At 45.2% G+C, this 19,731-nt stretch overlaps 1 protein-coding gene across 4 annotated transcripts in view; it reads left to right on the top strand.

The window, feature by feature from the left end:
* APOO (apolipoprotein O) overlaps window positions 1–19,731 on the top strand; it is a 76,289-nt gene that overhangs the window by 39,416 nt on the left and 17,142 nt on the right. For 3 of the 4 annotated variants that reach the window (XM_055269050.2, XM_055269051.2, XM_055269052.2), the window contains 3 exons: window positions 2,147–2,242; window positions 12,117–12,208; window positions 14,469–14,549. In XM_055269050.2, coding sequence (XP_055125025.1) covers window positions 2,147–2,242; window positions 12,117–12,208; window positions 14,469–14,549 — 269 coding nt within the window. Of the gene's footprint in view, window positions 1–2,146; window positions 2,243–12,116; window positions 12,209–14,468; window positions 14,550–15,143; window positions 15,226–19,731 lie in introns of those variants that run through there. The other variant, XM_063634770.1, reaches the window with a different exon arrangement.

Raw genomic sequence — 19,731 nt, 5'->3', positions numbered from 1 at the left:
CCCAAAGTGCTGGGATTACAGGCATGAACCACCATACCCAGCCATCATTCTTAATAAATATCTATTGAATGAACATCCATTATTACCACTGAGGGAAGATAACACAGAATTGTAAGCAATCTATCTTTAAGGAGCTTACATTCTCCTTGGGGAGACACCAGATACACACCTGAATAATTAAACACAGAGTACTATAGGATTAGGTACCAAGTGATGGTACAGAGAATAAATATGATGGGACTTTAGAGGAGGGAGAGAGGTATGGACTGATGAGCTTAGGAAAGGCTTTTGTGTGGAAGTAGGACTCAACTTGGCTTTTATGAGGTGGGATTGGCTCAGTGGAGAGGAGAGGAGGCATTATGTGAATGAAGTCAGAAGGCATGTTCAGGCCGGGCGCGGTGGCTCACGCTTGTAATCCCAGCACTTTGGGAGGCCGAGGCGGGCGGATCACGAGGTCAGGAGATCGAGACCACGGTGAAACCCCGTCTCTACTAAAACTACAAAAAAAATTAGCCGGACGTGGTGGCGGGCGCCTGTAGTCCCAGCTACTCGGAGAGGCTGAGACGGGAGAATGGCGTGAACCCGGGAGGCGGAGCTTGCAGTGAGCCGAGACTGCACCACTGCACTCCAGCCTGGGCGACAGAGCGAGACTCCGTCTCAAAAAAAAAAAAAAAAAAAAAAGAAGGCATGTTCAGGCATGATGAATAGTTTCACATGTTGTATTTGTTTTTATTCTATCACCATCAACGGTGATCAACAGTGGCTATTTCCTGAGTGAAATTACAAGTTTCCTTTATTATCCAAATTTATTCTGTTCTTCAGTTCGAATAATGAGTTCAGATGGCAAAGGATACTTATTTTTCTGAGTCTAATGTATTTGATTTCTTTTTTTTTTCCTTTGAGAAGGAGTCTCGCTCTGTTGCCCAGGCTGGAGTGCAGTGGCGCGATCTTGGCTCACTGCAACCTCCACCTCTCGTGTTCAAACGATTCTCCTGCCTCAGCCTCCTGAGTAGCTGGGATTACAGGTGCGTGCCACCAGGCCCAGCTAATTTTTTTGTATTTTTAGTAGAGATGGGGGTTTTACCATGTTGCTCAGGCTGGTCTCGAACTCCTGACCTCGTGATCCGCCCACCTCGGCCTCCCAAAGTGCTGGGATTACAGGATTGAGCCACCGCACCCGGCCTTCCCTTTTTTTTTTTTTTTTTTTTTTTTAAGAGGCTGTGTCTTGCTCTGTGGCTCAGGCTGTCAGGCTGGAGTGCAGTGGCGCAATCCTAGCTCACCGCAGCCTTGAACTCCTGGGCTCAAATGATTCTTCTGCCTTAGTCTTGAAAAGTGCTGAGTTTATAGGAATGAGCCACCACTCACAGCTTGTTTTTGGTTCCTGAGTTTCAGAGAGCAAGCAGCAAAGCTTCAGATAGCAATAGATCTATCCAAAGATTTATCCAAATCTATTCTGTTTTTGTGTTTCCATAACAAGAGTTTGAATAGCGAAGGATCCCTGTATTTGTATTCCTCCCTGTGCAAATTGCTGATTCAGATCTGTTGCTTTCAGGAATATGAAAGTAATTTAACATTTACTTCATTGTCAGTAGGTTGTTGGACCAAAGGTACTTGCAAATTGGACGCTTGCAGCCAGGCGTAGTGGCTCACACCTGTAATCCCAGCACTTTGGGAGGCTGAGGCGGGTAGATCACCTGAGGTCAGGAGTTCAAGACCAGCCTGGCCAACATGGTGAAACCCTGTCTCTACTAAAAATACAAAAGTTAGCTGGGCGTGGTGGCGGGCCCTTGTAATCCCAGCTACTTAGGAGGCTGAGGCAGGAGAATTGCTTGAACCTGGGAGGCAGAGGTTGCAGTGAGCTGAGATCACGCCATTGCACACCAGCCTGGGCAACAAGAGCAAAACTGCATCTCAAAAAAAAAAGAAAGAAAAGAAAATTGGACACTTGCTATGTGAATAGTAAATCTTGTTTATATGTCACATAAAAAGAATATGTTGAAGAGAAGTCTAGTAGCAGAATGCAGAGAATATGTGGTTTGAAAAGCACTTGATACTGTATGTACATATTATATACTGTATAAGACTTTTTGTTTTGTTTTTTAATGAGAAATTTATGGAACTGCTTCCTGGTCTAATTCTATTGCAGACAGCTATGACTATCTCCAAAATGCACCTCCTGGATTTTTTCCGAGACTTGGTGTTATTGGTTTTGCTGGCCTTATTGGACTCCTTTTGGCTAGAGGTAGGTGCAATTTTGTGGGTTTAACAGTCAGCTCATAAAGCAGAGATAGAATATATGTTTCATTCTTTCCCTTCATTCACCAGGTTTCCGAATAATGAGTTGGTTCCTAAATATGGCTTTCTTAATGTAAAATTGATAACGGTTATCATATTTGATTTTAAACATAAATAGAAATTGTATACTCTTGGTAAAAAAAAGAAGTTATCCTTTATAGGCACATTTACTTGATCAAATCTCTGTTGTTCTTCGGTACAGAAAGAGCGAAATTTTAAAGTCTTTCACACCTGAGAAATCAACTGTTTCTAAACGTTTCACTATTAAGATAAAGCTATATTAATCACAGTAAATACAGCAGTGATTTAATAGAGATTTTATTACCTTCTTGATTTGTCATGCCTTCAGTCAGTGATCACAAAAACTTTAAAAATGCTTTAAATGCTAACAAATGCCAACTTAAAAATATTACTATACTGCTAGATTATAAAATATCTATAGGAAATAAAGGCTGATAAAATACTTTGCTATGATGAGATGAATTTGTTATGAGCTACTTGAAGTTTCACTGGTTGGAAACCAAATGTTTATGATATAAAATTCTGACATTACCATCATTCCTAATGAAGAAAGTTTATGAACCCTGTAATCAGAGCCCCATAAAAGAGAACCATAGAGACTAGTTTGGTCCCTGTATTAGTTTGTTTTGCATTGCTATAAAGGAATATCTGAGGCTGGGTAATTATAAAAAAAAGAGATGCCGGGCACAGTGGCTCACACCTGTAATCCCAGCACTTTGGGAGGCCAAGGTGGGTGGATCACAAGGTCAGGAGATCGAGACCATCCTGGCTAACACAGTGAAACCCCATCTCTACTAAAAATACAAAAAATTAGCCAGGCATGGTGGCAGGTGTCTGTAGTCCCAGCTACTGGGGAGGCTGAGGCAGGAGAACGGCGTGAACCTGAGAGGCAGGGCTTGCAGTGAGCCGAGTTCAAGCCACTGCACTTCAGCCTGGGCGACTGTGCGAGACTCCGTCTCAAAAGAAAAAAAAAAAGACGTTTATTTGGCTCATGGTTCTGCAAGCTGTAAAAGAAGCGTGGCATCAGCATCTATTTCTGTTGAGGGTTTCAGAAAGCTTCCAATCGTGGTGGAAGGCAAAGGGGGAGCAGGCATGTCACACGGTGAGAGAGGGAGCTAGAGAGATGCCAAGCTCTTTTAAATAACCAGCCCTCGTGTGAACTAATAGAGTGAGAAATTACTCATTACCACAGGGAGGGCACCAAGCCATTCATGAGGGATCCACCCCCATGACCCAAACACCTCCCAGCGTGGGGGTTCACATTTCAACATGAGATTTGGAGGGGACAGTCATTCAAACTGTATCAGTCCTATTCTTCCAGTTTTAAAAATCTTCCCTCTACATGCAATAGCTGTTACTTTAGTTTAGTTTAGTTTAGTTTAGTTTGAGATAGAGTCTTGCTCTGTCGCCCAGGCTGGAGTGCAGTGGCACAATCTCGGCCCACTGCACCCTCCACCTACTGGGTTCAAGTGATTCTCCTGCCTCAGCCTCCCAAATAGCTGGGATTATAGATGTGCACCACCACGCCCAACTAATTTTTGTATTTTTAGTAGAGATGGGGTTTCGCCATGTTGGCCAGGCTGGTCTCCAGCTCCTGACCTCAAGTGATCGGCCTGCCTCGGTGTCCCAAAGTGCTGGTATTACAGGTGTGAGCCACTACGCCTGGCCTTATTTTATTTTTTTAAATTGATTTCTTTTTTGAGACAGGGTCTCACTCTATCACCCAGGCTGGAGTGAAGTGGTGCGATCATAGCTCACTGCAGCCTGGACCTCCTGGGCTCAAGTGATCCTCTCACCTTAGCCTTTCAAGTAGCTGGGATTACAGCCGCCCGCCACCATGCCCAAGTAATTTTTGTATTTTTAGTAGAGACGGAGTTTTGCTATGTTGCCCAGGCTGGTTTTGAACTCCTGAACTCAAGCCATCCACCTCCCTTGGTGTCCCCCAAAGTGCTTGGATTATAGGCATGAGCTGCCGCACCTGGCTAATGGCTGTTATTTTTGAATCTGGAGGGTAGACACTGCCCTGGTGGCACTACTAGCTCACCTGTGGAAGCAACTCATCTCACAGTCTTCGTGCCCTCCTCCCGTCTCATGCAGAATATGTCAGAATTAAATTTCCAGCTTGTTTTCTGTAATCAACTTATGAACCAACATTTTTCCCTAAACTTCTTTCACCTCATTTCTTGCAAAGCTGTTCAGAAGAGCATTCGGTCTTATTTAGATAGCGTTTGAGATTGATGAACATCCCAAGGCCAGGGTGTTGGGATTTCAGCTATCGTTAGGGAGATAGGAATGTAGAAGTGAGTGAGAGGAGCTTCCCCCTCCCTCTCCTGGTTAGAGCATGTGGGAAAGTCTTCCAGGTCCAAAGAAAGCACTTTTTCTGTGCTGTGGGTACGTTCCTACAGTGCCGAGAGTTTGTCCCCAGAACATCCACTAGGGTGACCATCCTAAGGAGGATTGGAGATGGTGCTCTCCTGGCCAGAGCAGCAGCATGAGGACATCTGCTACAGTGGGTCCTAGTCCTCTGATTTTGTTTGTTCGTTTCTATCTCTTTTCTTCCTTTTCCTGGGGAGAGCTTGGTGGTATTAAAATAATTTGACACCTTAATTCTTTTTCACAAATATTCACACAGGCATGCACACACACATGTGCAATAGCAGGTCTTTTCTCCTGAGCGTTGGGTGTAGAAAGGCCTGAGGTGAGCGGCATCAGAGGGGTTCACCAAGCAGGATGAGTGGGGTGGTAGGGATGTCTGTGGGTAGCCAGAATGGTTCGCAGGCCCCTCCAGGTGGATGGTCCCCTTTGAGGGCAGCAGCAGGATGGGTGGGTGCAGAAGGTCCCTCCTGATAGGGGTTTCTTTTTTTTTTTTTTTTTTGAGAGAGTCTTGCTCTGTCACCCAGACTGGAGTGCAGTGGCGCCATCTCAGGCTCACTGCAACCCTGCCTCCTGGGTTCAGGTGATTCTCCTGCCTCAGCCTCCTGAGTAGCTGGGACTACAGGCGTGCACCACCATGCCCAGCTAATTTTTGTATTTTTAGTAGACACGAGGTTTCACCATGTTGACCAGGCTGGTCTTGAACTCCTGACCTCAAGTGATCCTCCCACCTCAGCCTCCCAAAGTGCTGGGATCATAGTTGTGAGCCACTGTGCCTGGCCTGGTGGGGTTTCTTGAGTGTATCTGCTAAGGTAGTCTGCTTCAGTTGTTGAGGATTGCCATGACTGTGGTGGTGACAAGAGGCTCTCAGAGAGGTGAATGGATGTCCATTCAGAAGAAGTGGGCTCAGCCAGACCACTCCAAGATGACACATGGTTGTTGACACTATTGTTGCCTTCTGGTGGCTCTCCCCAGCATTGGCAACCAGTGGTTCCCCCCGCCCCGGCAGTGTTGATAGTGACAACCCATACCACTGGCCTCTTGGGAGATATGTGCATGGAGGTAGGGGCAGGGGAGTATGATTGATTACACCTCCTTCCTGAAGTTCTGGGGTCCCCGGCTCATTGTGTGAACCAGCAGGAGCTGGAGGCCCGAGAGCTGCCACTTCTCGGCTCTCCCTGGAGGAGTGAGAAATGACTGGGTGGCAAGTTGGCTGCTCTTTCCCTGGTCCTCACTTGGGTGAGCTGCTTCAAGTGGATGGGGGCAGGGGAGGGGCCATATGCAGGGGTGTTATAGGCTTTTCTCTTCTAGAATAATTATACCCTTTCAATTCATGCAACAGGATCAGGAGAGAAACAGTAAATCATTAATAGGCTAGGTTGATAACATTTGTATTCTCTTCAGCAATCCCAGTTCCATCTTTGGGGATTTCTCTGTTTAAAGTTTTAAAGCCAATAAACAGCACTTACATGATTAGAACTGTTTAAGGATTAATGTACACATTGTGGCGGGGTATAGTGGCTCATGCCTGTAATCCCAGCACTTCGGAAGGTCAAGGCGGATGTATCACCTCAGGTCAGGAGTTCAAGACCAGCCTGGCCAACATGGTGAAACCCCATCTCTACTAAAAATACAAACATTAGCCAGGCGTGGTGGCGGGCGCCTGTAATTCCAGCTACTTCGGAGGCGAAAGCAGGAGAATCACTTGAACCCGGGAGGCAGAGGTCGCAGCAAGCCGAGATCACACCACTGCACTCCAGCCTGAGCAACAGAGCGAGACCCCATCTCAAAACAAACAAACAAACAAATCAGCCGGGTATGGTGGCTAACACCTGTAATCCCAGCACTTTGGGAGGCTGAGGTGGGTGGATCACCTGAGGTCAGGAGTTTGAGACTAGACTGACCAACATAGTGAAACCCTGTCTCTACTAAAAATACAAAATTATTTGGGCATAGTGGCGTGTGCCTGTAATCCCAGATTCTTGGGAGGCTGAGGCAGGAGAATCACTTGAACCCAGGAGGCAGAGATTGCAGTGAGCCGACATGACACCATTGCACTCCAGCCTGGGCGGCAAGAGCGAAACTCCATCTCAAAAAAAAAAAAAAAAAAAAAAAAACAAAAATCAGTAACACACACATTCTGCTAGCATCTATATGAATCCCATGGCAAAAAACACTATGCTTCTCAGTGGAGTCAAGGCCATGTGTATTCTCTGGTTTCATCCTCTACTGGTTTTTTTAACCTCATTCTCAGGTTTCTCCAAGCTCTGTGTCCTGCTGTCTCTTCTGTCCATTTCCCTTGCACCACAGCTCTATATCCTCCTACAATCTGGCCTGAGACTTCAACACAGTTCTTGTTTTGGGACTGGTCTTCACACTTTCTTGGGTTTAAGCCCCCTTTTCCTGGGTTCCATGTCATCTTCTCCTTGGTTTACTCTGCCGTGCTGTTGAACTACATGCTTTAGTCACTTTCAAAAAAGCGTATGTTGGAGGTAAACTTCCCAAGACCTTCCATGTCTGAAAATCACTTTCTGCCCTCATGCCATGTGATAGTTTGGTTGGGCACTGAATTTGTTTGCCATCAAAACTTTCAAAGCCATGTATTCTAGCATCTGGCATTGTAGATGTGAGAGTCAGTAGCCAGTCTGGATATTTGCTGCTTCTGAACAGGTGATACATTTTTTTTTTCTTCCTGGAAGGTTTGAAGATCTTCTGTGAATCTTTGGTGTTCTGAATTTCTTTGGTGCTGTGACTAGATAAAGGTCTTTTCTTTTTTTTGAGACGGAGTCTCGCTCTGTCACCCAGGCTGGAGTGCAGTGTCACAATCTCCGCTCACTGCAACCTCCTCCACCTCTGGGTTCAAGTGATTCTCACGCCTCAGCCTCCCGATTAGCTGGGATTACAGGCATGTACCACCACGCCTGGCTAATTTTTGTGGTTTTAGTAGAGATGGGGTTTCACCATGTTGGCCAGGCTGGTCTTGAACTCCCGACCTCCAGTGATCCACCTGCCTCAACCTCCCAAAGTGCTGGGATTACAGGCATGAGCCACCATGCCCAGCCTTGGATATAGGTGTTTTCATTCTTGCCCAAATGCCCAAACAATATGGCAGCTTGCAGCATCCAGCTGAAGGAAAATATCTTCTTTTCCTCCCTCCCTCCCTCCTTCTCCCTTCCCTTCCCTCCCCTCCCTCCCTCCCTCCTTCTCCCTTCCCTTCCCTCCCTCCCTCCCTCCCTCCTCCCTTCCCTTCCCTCCCCTCCCTCCCCTCCCTCCTTCTCTCTTCCTTTCCCTCCTTCTTCCTTCCCTTCCTTCCTTCTTCCTTCCCTTCTCGTCCCGTCCCTTTCTCTTCTCTTCTCTTCTTTTCTTTCTGAGAGATGGTCTCACTCTGTCACCCAGGTTGTAGTGCAGTGGCATGATCAAGGCTCACTGCAGTCTCGACCTCCCCAGGCTCAAGCAATCCTCCCATCTCAGCCTCCTGAGTAGCTGCGACTATAGGCATGCACCACCACGCCTGACTAATTTTTTTTTTTTTTTTCGTGGAGACCGGGTGTCACCATGTTGCCCAGGCTGGTCTCAAACTCCTGAGCTCAAGTAGTCTTCCTTCCTCAGCCTCCCAAAGCGCTAGGATTACAGGCATGAGCCACTGCACCCAGCCTATCTTGTGTATCTTTGAAAATTTACTCTCATTCTTTTTCCTTCCTCAACTCATTAATTAGCAATTGAGTTATTTAAAAGGACCCTATGTGTCTCTTATATTTTCTTGATTATTTTATTTTGTTCCTTTTGAATTTTTTTTTGCTTTGGTCATTTCCAAGAGCTCCTTCCTGTTCTTTGAATGTTCTTTTTTTCATAGAATTATTTTTTTCTTTTAATGTAGTGGCTTTTAAAATTTATTTGATGATACTTAGTAATAGGTTTAGTTTTGTTTTGAAGTTCTTCTGTTTCCTGTGGGGTCTTTTTTTTTTTCTTTGTGCTTGTCTTTGTCTTTCTCCTTTATGTTTCAGGCTTTCCACAAATGACTGGTGATTCTTGGTTATCCAGTCATGTTTCAAAGTGAGGCAGCTGAAATGCTAATAAGAACTCTTTCACCTGTAATCCCAGCACTTTGGGAGGCTGAGGCAGGTGGATCACCTGAGGTCAGGAGTTCAAGACCAGCCTGGCTAACATGGCAAAACCCCATCTCTACTAAAAATACAAAAAATAGCCGGATATGGTGGAGGGTGTCTGTAATCCCAGCTACTCAGGAGGCTGAGGCTGGAGAATCACTTGAACCCAGGAGGCGGAGGTTGCAGTGAGCTGAGATCACGCCACTGCACTCCAACCTGAGCAACAGAGTGAGACTCCGTCTCGGAAAAAAATTAACAAACAAACAAAAGAACTCCCTGTCCATATGTGGGGCCCACTGACGGACAGGTTCTACCTTGGGGGAGCTGGGCAAGAAGTGACCATATACAAGGGTGCACCCAGGGCCAGTGTGAGGAGGGCTTTTCTCTCACGCACGGACATACTCACCCCTTCCAGCTCTCTTGGTTCTCAGCAGGAAATCCATGTTGTTTCTTTAGTGATACCCTGCCCCCACCGTTTTAACTCCTTTTTTTTTTTGAGACAGGATCTTGCTTTATCACCCAGTGTGTTAGGCCATTCTTGCATTGCTATAACCTAACATTGGGTAATTTATAAAGAAAAGAGGTTTAGTTGGCTCACAATTCTGCAGGCTGTACAGGAAGCATGGCACCAGCATCTCCTCGGCTTCTGGTGAGGCCTTGGGCTGCTTACAATCATGGTGGAAGGCAAAGGGGGAGCTGGTGTCTCACATGGCAAGAGTGCGAGCAAGAGAAAGAGATGGGGGAGGTGTCACACATTTTTAAACAACCAGATCTCAAGAGAACTCACTGTTGCACAAGGACAGCATCAAGGGAATGGTGTTAAACCATCTGTGAGAAATCGACCTTCATGATCCAGTCACGTCCCACCAGGCCCCACCTCCAACATTGGGGATTACAATTTAACATGAGATTTAGAGAGAACAACATCCAAATTATCACCCAGGCTGGAGTGCAGTGGCATAGACACAGCTCACAGTAGCCTTGAACTCCTGGGCTCAAGCAATCCTCCAGCCTCAGCCTGCTGAGTAGCTAGGACCACAGGCACACGCCACCACACCTTACTAATTTTTTAATTTTTTGTAGAGATGTGGTCTCCCTAAGTTGCCCAGGCTGGTCTCAAACTCCTAGGCTCAATCAATCCTCCCACCTCAGCCTCCCAAAGTGCTGGGATTACAGGCGTGAGCCATTGCCATCAGGCTCACTTTTTTTTTTTTTTTTTTTTAAAGGAATAGAGATCGGGGGCTGGGCATACTGGCTCATGCCTGTAATCCCAGCATTTTGGGAGGCTGAGGCAGGTGGATTGCTTGAGCTCAGGAGTTCAAGACCAGCCTGGGCAACATGAGGAAACCCCGTGTCTACAAAAACTACAAAAAAAAAAAAAAATTAGCCAGGCATGATGGCTTGCACCTCTAGTCCCACCTACTTGAGGGGCTGAGGCAGGAAGATAGTTTGAACCTGGGAGGTCAAGGCTGCAGTGAGCCATGATTGTGCCACTGCACTCCAGCCTGGGAGACCGAGTGAGACCCTCTCTCAACAGAAAAAAAAGAAATGGAGACGGAGTCTCGCTATGTTACTGCAGCTGGCCTCAATTCCTGGCCTCAAGCAATCCTTATGCCTCGACCTCCCCAAGTGCTAGGATTACAGGTGCGAGCCACCGCACCCAGTAACCCTGCCCCTTTTTAACATTTTGACCTGGTGTGACTTCCTGGCCAGGGGTAGTTTTGTACTGGGATGGCATAGGGGAAGCAAAGGCCGTGCTGGTCCATGCATCGGACTTGCGTTTGTCCTGTCCCCTTGTCTTGCTCCCTGGTTGCCATCTCCACTCCCCACAGTACCTGCCGTCTCTGGATCTGGAATCTCCCTGGGGCTGCCTGGGACAGATCTGCTCCCTCTGAGGCCGCACTCCTCAAGATTTCAAGATTTCAAGGCAGTGTGTCCTCTTATTTCTGTTCACTCTCCATTTTCTGAAAATCGATTGACACTTCCTGTCTGCCAGTGGCCCTTCCACACGTTTTCTCTTCATTGTGGGTTTATTAATGTTTTTTCTTACTGTTTTTTTAACGGGGTTGCAGAAAGGAGAGAAGAATAACGCTTGTGTTTAGTATTTAAATAGGAAGCCAGATTGCTGTAAAAGAACATAAACCATAGAAACCAAAATACTCATTTGTTTGTTTTTAAAACAATCTTTTTTTCTGCTCTCTTAGGGAAAAAAAGGTGTTCTCTTGAAAACACTTGGTGCTGAGTGAAAGAAGCCAGTCGCAAAGGACCATATATTTACTGCATGATTCCATTTATATGAAATATCCAGAGGGCCGGGCGCAGCGGCTTACACCTGTAATCCTAGCATTTTGGGAGGCCGTGGCGGGTGGATCACCTGAGGTCAGGAGTTCGAGACCAGCCTGGCCAACATGGCGAAACCCCATGCCTACTAAAAATACAAAATTAGCCGGGCATGGTGGCATGTGCCTGTAACCCCAGCTACTCGAGAGGCTGAGGCAGGAGAATTGCCTGAACCCGAGAGGCAGAGGTTGCAGTGAGCCAAGATTGCACCATTGCACTCCAGCCTGGGTGACAAGAGCAAAACTCTGTCTCAAAAAAAAAAAAAAAAAAGAAATATCCAGAGTAGGCAAACACATAGAGATAGAAAGTAGATCAGTGGTTGCCTAGGGCTGGACAGTACGGGGGAGTTGAGGAGTGACTGCTAATGGGTTTCTTTTGGTGATTATGAAAAAGCTCTAAAATTAATTGTAATGATGGTTACACACCTCTGTCAATATACTAAAAGCCATTGAACTGTACTTTAAATGGGTGAATATGAATTTTATCTCAATAAAGCTGTGCAAAAGCGTTTTGGTGCACATGACTTTATTTGGCACATTCTGTCAGTTTAGGACCAAAGAAATCTTATTCAGTGGTGGGGTTATTTTGGTTTTGTTGTTTGGGTTTCTTAAGAGACACGGTCTTGCTCTGTCACCCAGGCTGGAATTTAGAGGTGTGATCATAGCTCATTGTAACCTCGAACTCCTGGGCTCAAGGAATCCTCACACCTCAGCCTCCCAAGTAGCTAGGACTATAGGCACACACTACCACGCCTGGCTAATTTTTTTATTTTAATTTTTGTAGAGACAGGATCTGACTATGTTGCCCAGGCTGGTGTCAAACTCCTGGCCTCAAGTGATCCTCCCGCCTCGGCCTCCCAAAGTTTTTGGATTACAGGCGTGAGCCACTGTGCCTGGCCTTGTTCCGTATTAAATGGATAAGGTAAATTGATGGTGAGGATGATGAATCATCTGATGGCGTGTACAACCTTTTATTTATTAGGTTCAAAAATAAAGAAGCTAATGTATCCGCCTGGTTTCATGGGATTAGCTGCCTCCCTCTATTATCCACAACAAGCCATCGTGTTTGCCCAGGTAAGAGAAACTCTGTAATCCATGATGTCCCTCATTCTTGTTTGTGTGTGTATGAATCTGATGCTTAATTTTATTTTATTTTGCAGTTCTTATAATACCAGACTAAAATTTGTTTGTACATATAGATGAATACAGCAAATTTAAATGATTTTCTCCACTATATGCCTCAGTTCTGGCCCTTCTTCCGGTAATGCCAGTGTTCACAGAATTTGAACACGAATTTGCATGTTTGTTTGAATATTCATCAGCAAAAATTTAATATACATTTTTTGTATACTTACATGGAAGTCTAGAGACTCAAATTCCAAAGCTGATAATTGTGGGTCACTCAGTTTATGCATGTCTGGTCACAATCTGCTCTCGTTGGTATTGTAGACACAGACTGCTCTGACTTCCACTCCTCCCTGGTACTGGTGCCCTTGCTTTCCTTGCTGGGGACTTTGGGGACTGTAATCCCCTCTGCTGGGAGTGCCCTTTTCGGGGCTTTCAATTGGCTGCTCCTTTCTTATCCTTGAAGCGTCAGTCTTATGGTACCCTGGCAAGCAAGTCGATCACGGTGGCAGGCAACAGGGATAAAGCTGTACCACCGATTCTTAAAATGTGTTACCAGACCAGAAGCACAGCATCACCTGAGAACTTGTTAGAAATGCAAACTCTCAGGCCCCACCCCAGACCCACTGAATCAGAAGCTCTGGGAGTAAGGGCCAGCAGTCTGTGTTTTAGCAAGCCCTCCGGTGGTTTGTTATTAATGCCTATGGTGTTTGAGAACCACTGATGGAGACCAGTAGGTAGCCTCAAAAGGATGATATCTGGAGTCAGTGGGACTCTAGAGATGGTGTCCCTCAGAAACTGGCAAGAACAAGGCAGGCTGTAAGTTTTGAGGTCCTGGGCAGATTGTGGACACAGGGATTTTAGTTGCTGGAACTGCCACATCACATGGAAACTCAGTTCCAGGAGCAGACAGCAGTGCAGTCACCCAAGTTGGACTCTGAGCCAGACTGACCTGAGACTGAGCTCCCTTGGTTGTTCATGACAGAGTTGAGTCCAGATTCCTCGATTGGGCTACAGTTGTATGTGAGAGTCCAGTGGCCCCAGCTTGGGGAGCTTGATGGCTTTGATGACAAATACCAGTACTTTCCAGCATTTGCTCAACATTGTTTGTAACAGTCCTGGAGGCAGATAGTTAATGCTTCTGCCCCTGCTCCAGCCCCAGGTCAAGAACAGTGAGTAACATCTTCCAGCCCTGGATATAAAAATAATTAAACATTATTTCAGCCTGTTATGGTTTAAGCAGTAAATGGCTAGAGTGGAGAGGGTGAACTTGGTTGCTGGTTGAGAAGCATATGTGGCTGTCCCCAGAGTAGGAGTCTTTTTTTTTTTTTTTTAAATTTCTTTCTTTTTTAACTTTTAGCTTTAGGGGTACATGTGCAGGTTTGTTATTGTAAATTGTGTGTCATGAGGGTTTGGTGTACAGATTATTTTGTTACCCGGGTAATAAGCCTAGTACCTGATGGGTAGTTTTTTGATCCTTGCCCTCTTCTCACCCTCCACCCTCAAGTAGGCCTCGGTCTCTGTTCCCTTCTTTATGTCCATGTGTTTTCAAGGTTTAGTTCCCAATTACAAGTAAGAACATGTGGTATTTGGTTTTCTGTTCCTATGTTAGTTCACTTAAGATAATGGCCCCCAGCTCCATCCCTGTCCCTGCAAAGGACATGAGCTCATTTTTTTTTGGCTGCATAGTATTCTGTGGTGTATAAGTACCACATTTTCTTTATCAAGTCTGCCATTGGCTGGGCGTGGTGGCCTATGCCTGTAATCCCAGCACTTTGGGAGGCCGAGGCAGGTGGATCACCTGAGGCCAGGAGTTCGAGACCAGCCTGACCAACGTGGTGAAACCCTGTCTCTACTAAATACAAAAAATTAGCTGGGTGTGGTGGCGCATGCCTGTAATCCCAGCTACTTGGGAGGCTGAGGCAGGAAAATTGCTTGAACCCAGGAGGCGGAGGTTGCAGTGAGCCAAGATTGTGCCATTCCACTCCAGCCTGGGCAACAAGAGCGAAAACTCCATCTCAAAAAAAAAAAAAAAAATCTACCATTGATGGGCATTTAGGTTGATTCCATGTTTTGCTGTTATGCATAGTGCTATGATGATCATATGCATGCATATATCTTTATAGTAAAATGATTTATATTCCATTATTATTCCCAATAATAGGGATTGCTGGGTCAGATGGTAAGATCTTTTCTGTTTTGTTTTAAGGTCAGTGGGGAGAGATTATATGACTGGGGTTTACGAGGATATATAGTAATAGAAGATTTGTGGAAGGAGAACTTTCAAAAGGTGAGGAGCATCTTTTTCATTATCTTCCTTTTGGTTTAAATATGTGGTTTCTCTAGGGTTTTGTAAAATATTTGATAACCCTGTTGATTTATTGCTTTCTCTGTTTGCTTCTAATTATGTCTCCAGCTCACATTTTTCAGGTGACCTTTCTTGGTAGAGCAGTAGAACTTCTGAGCATTTGGTTATTATCAGCAGGGCCAAATAAGTGGTGACCATAAAATGCAATGCATTCCACCGTAGTCTTAGACCATATTTTCCATTATATTGTATTCATAGTTTCCTCTAAGTGTAGCATATTATTTAAAAGTTTTATTGAAACTGAATTCAAAGGGAATGTACTATGCTCCCAGGAAAAAGACATAATTGAGAGCCTCTTCCTCTTGGTTTTTCACTAATCATAAGTTCTGTTCCTTCCTTAGCACTGCCATTTCTGTTTATCCCCCAGGCTTCTCAGCTTAGCTGAGGGTGTGAGCCATCATATGCTGGGGACTAGCTACCAGCTAAAGGCCACGTTCTCTGTGCTGTCTAGTACATGAGCAGCAGAGGGAAGAAGTTGTGTAATTGTAAGAACTTGTCACCTTTCATCTCTTTTAGTGGCCATGTAGCTGATTAAATGTTGCCTGTGTTCGCGTGGAACATTCCCTTCCTCCCGCTGATAAGGAAGAATGAGTAGAGAATAAGGTATCATGTCTCTACTAAGCACTCAGAGGCACAGCCAGCTAAGGAAGAATTGGACTTCTTATATTAATATACCTTCTACATCACAGATTGAAGGAAGTTCATTTTTCAATGAAAATACTTTTTAAAAAAATATAAATAACTGAGCTTCAAATCATTGACAAGTTAAAAAAATACATATAAATAACTATCTCAGAATTAAAATCCAGAATTTTGAACTGGGATTTGGAAGTAGCAGAATAAATTATAAGCCCTCTTTATTATTTACGTAAATAATCTAGTGAAATCTTAAGACTCATTTTTTGGCCAGGTGCAGTGACTCACGCCCAGCACGTTGGGAGGCCAAGGTGGGAGGATCACTTGAGCCCAGGAGTTTGAGACCAGCCTAGGCAACATAGTGAGACCCTATCTCTCCAAAAAATAAAATTAGCTGGGCATGGTGGCATACTTTGGGAGGCTGAGGTGGGAGGATTGCTTGAGCCCAGAAGGTAAGGGCTAAATAGAGTGAGCCGTGATTGCGCCACTGCACTCCAGCTTGAGCAATACAGTGAGGCCCTGTCTCAAAAAAAAAAAAAAAGAAAAAAAGAAAAGAAAGAAAAAGAAAAAACCCATTAATTTTTATACTGGTGGTTTCTAAAGGAATTAGTCCCTCTCGAGCCTATTTAAACTAGCTCTTGAATAGGAAATTCTATACCAATATCAAGAGTCTTTTGGCAATCCCTTTTAAAGAGGAAACATTTATAGGTGTTTGATTGTTTTTTATTTTATTTCTCTGATATTTTCTATGGAAGCTTCCTTTCCTTTTTAAAAAATTCCTTAACAAATGCGGCCAGGCGCGGTGGCTCATGCCTGTAATCCCAGCACTTTGGGAGGCCGAGGCGGGTGGAGCACCTGAGGTCAGGAGTTCGAGACCAGCCTGGCCAACATGATGAAACCCTGTCTCTACTAAAAAAATACAAAAATTAGCTGGGCATGGTGATGCACGTCTGTAGTCCCAGCTACTCGGGAGGCTGAGGCAGGAGAATTGCTTGAACCCAGGAGGTGGAGGTTGCAGTGAGCCAAGATTGCGCCACTGCACTCCAGCCTGGGCAACAGAGCGAGACTTCATCTTCAAAAAACAAAAACAAACAAACAAAAAAACAAATGCAGACTAAATTTTATATGGGAAAGGAAGTAAAATATCAAGAAATCTCTACACAGCCCTAGACAGAAATGTGGAAAGTGAGACTAAAAGCCTCAACTGCGAGCCTTCATTGTGGTGTGACTGCAGACTGAAGCACACCAAAGCCAGAGAGAGTCCCCCAGGCTCCCTGGAGTGCTCACTGTGGTGTCTGTGCAGACACACGCACACCACAGCTAAAGTGGGGGCTGCGGGAGCCTCTGGCTTGGAAACAGCATTCTCTGACTGTGCTAAGAATTCAACCCAGTGCAGAAGCAGCTGGACTGTGGTTAGAATACCAGTTAAGCAGGCCAACATTTTCTGGTAATTTGAAAACATTAGATATTAAAGCTACCCAAATTTATATGCAGATCTTTTTAGAGTGAGGTGATAAAGATGTTTAATTAGCTCATGGTTGGTTTGCATTTCTCTCTGTTTATACTCTTACCTTCTTCAGAGTCATTGAGAACTTAAGGCTTTCTCCTGTTTGTTACTCTCCAAGCATAATTTTACTGACAGCTGTCTGTTCTCGATAGAAGGTAATAAAATCAGGACCAGGCACAGTGGCTCATGCCTGTAATCCCAGCACTTTGGGAGGCTGAGGCAGGCAAATCGCTTTGAGCCTAGGTGTTCGAGACCAGCTTGGGCAATATGGCAAAACCCCGTCTCTACAAAAACTACCAAAAAAAAAAAAATTAGCCAGGTGTGGTGGCATGCACCTGTAGTCCCATCTACTTGGGAGGCTGAGGCAGGAGAATCTCATGAGCCCAGGAGGTGGAGTTTGTGGTGAGCCATGTTCACCCTACTGCACTCCAGCCTGGGGAATGGGAGTGAAATCCTGTATCAAAAACAAACAAACAAACAAAAAAGGTCGGGTTCAGTGGCTCACGCCTGTAATCCCAGAATTTTGGGAGGCCAAGGTGGGTGGATCACGAGGTCAGGAGATCAAGACCATCCTGGCTAACACGGTGAAACCCCGTCTCTACTAAAAATACAAAAAATTAGCCGGGCATGGTGGCGGGTGCTTGTAGTCCCAGCTACTCGGGAGACTGAGGCAGGAGAATGGTGTGAACCCGGGAGGCGGAGCTTGCGGCGAGCCGAGATCGTGCCACTGCACTCCAGCCTGGGCGACAGAGCAAGACTCCGTCTCAAAAAAAAAAAAAAAAGGTAATAAAATTGATGTTGACTGCATTAAATATTTATTACAGGTTTTAAAGGAAAAATAGCAGAAGGCCCTATTAATTCAAAATTCAATATTCTTAGATTTCAGGAATTACTTGATATAATGAAGTGGCATTGTTTTTTGTTGATCTTGCTTCACACCCCCCCACCCCCACTTTAGATTTCATGGGCTTCAGGGGGGTTTTTGTTTTTTATTTTTTGGTTTATTTATTTATTTTTGAGATGGAATCTTGCTCTGTTGCCCAGGCTGGAGTGCAGTGGCGCAATCTCGGCTTACTGCAACCTCCACCTCCCGGGTTCAAGCCATTCTCCTGTCTCAGCCTCCTGAGTAGCTGGGACTACAGGCGCACAACTGCAACACCCAGCTAATTTTTGTATTTTTAGTAGAGATGGGGTTTCACCATGTTGGCCAGGCTGGCCTCGAACTCCTGACCTCAGGTGCTCCACCCGCCTCGGCCTCCCAAAGTGCTGGGATTACAGGCGTGAGCCATCACGCCCAGCCTTGTTTTTGTTTTTTTTAATGAGAGCTAAGATTTAAGCTACCCTGGAAAATGAATCTTTCTGGGTCCCTGGAGCTGAGTATATTCTCTTCATAGACTATCAAATAATTCATAATCTAGTAAAAGAGATAAGGAAAGCATATGACCAAAATACAAGATAAAATATGATAAATGCCAGAAGAAAGGTACACACAAAAATGTATGATTTTTGGATGAAGATATCTTGTCTTCATTGAAGGGAATTAAGGGACACTTCATGAAGGAGACTTTTTTGTTTCTTAGCTTGTTAGGAAGTTGGTTTTCAAGTCTAGCTTTAATTGCCAGTCTCAATTAGGTATCATCTAATTCATATTTTTTTTTTTTTGAGACAGAGTCTCGCTCTGTGGCCCAGGCTGGAGTGCAGTGGCACGATCTCGGCTCACTGCAACCTCTGCCTCCCGGGTTCAAGAGATTCTCCTGCCTCAGCCTCATGAGTAGCTGGGATTACAGGTGCATAGCACCACGCCTGGCTAATTTTTAGTAGAGACGGGGCTTAGTATTTTTAGTAGAGACGGGCTTTCACCATGTTGTCCAGGATGGTCTTGATCTGCTGACCTCGTGATCTGCCCGCCTCGGCCTCCCAAAGTGCTGGGATTACAAGCGTGAGCCACCGTGCCCGGCCAGTTGTTTGTATTCTAATCATGTAACAGATGTACCGGCTTTTGGTTGTACATAGAGAAATTGTGGACATTATGTTTAAAACAGGGTGCTGGCCAGGTGTGGTGGCTCATGCCTGTAATCCCAGCACTTTGGGATGTGGAGACGGGTGGATCACTTGAGCCCAGAAGTTTGAGACCAGCCTGGACAACATGGCGCAACCCCGTCTCTACTGAAAACACAAAAATTAGCCAGGCGTGGTGGCATGCACCTGTAATCCCACCTACTTGGGAGGCGGAGGCACAAGAATCACTTGAATCTGGGAGGCGGAGGTTACAGTGAGCCGAGATGGTGCCACTGCACTCCAGCCTGGACGAAAGAGTGAGAGTCGGTCCCTAAATACGTACATACATACGTAAAACAGGGCACTGAAAATTTTTAAATTAGGAATGATGGCACAATTCTTAACGGTGTTATTTCCCATGGGGCTGTATTACTCTGAGATATCCCAAACAAGTCTGTGGCATTTTGCTGCTCTGCCACATCCCTTTTCCCTCTTACGAAGTGATTCTAAATGTTTGTGCTGTGTCTTCTACCAATAAAGTAGTGTTTCAGTCTGTCATCATTGGTTACTTAAGAGGAATTTATCTGCTTCAGTTAAAATGAACTTTTTGTCAGGACTGTGAAGCAAAGATAGGTGTGTCCAGAAATATTGTCATCTTGGTACAGTCTAGGGCTTTCTTTTAAGTTACAAGAATATATAACATATGTATACAGTTTAAAATCCAACACTATAATGACCATGTACGTACCAGCCAATTATCTACCTTTAAAAATAGGAAATTACCGCCAGGCACGGTGGCTTACGCCTGTAATCCCAGCACTTTGGGAGGCCGAGGCAGGTGGATGACGAGGTCAGGAGTTCAAGACCAGCCTGGCCAAGATTGTGAAAACCCGTCTCTGCTAAAAATACCAAAAAATTAGCCAGGCGTGGTGGCAGGCGCCTGTAATCCCAGCTACTCGGGAG

This window comes from Symphalangus syndactylus, chromosome X, assembly GCF_028878055.3.
Source record: "Symphalangus syndactylus isolate Jambi chromosome X, NHGRI_mSymSyn1-v2.1_pri, whole genome shotgun sequence".
NCBI classification, from domain to species: Eukaryota; Metazoa; Chordata; class Mammalia; order Primates; family Hylobatidae; genus Symphalangus; species Symphalangus syndactylus.
The sequence above is the reverse complement of the archived record's forward strand: the minus strand, read 5'-3'. Positions and strand labels throughout refer to the sequence as shown.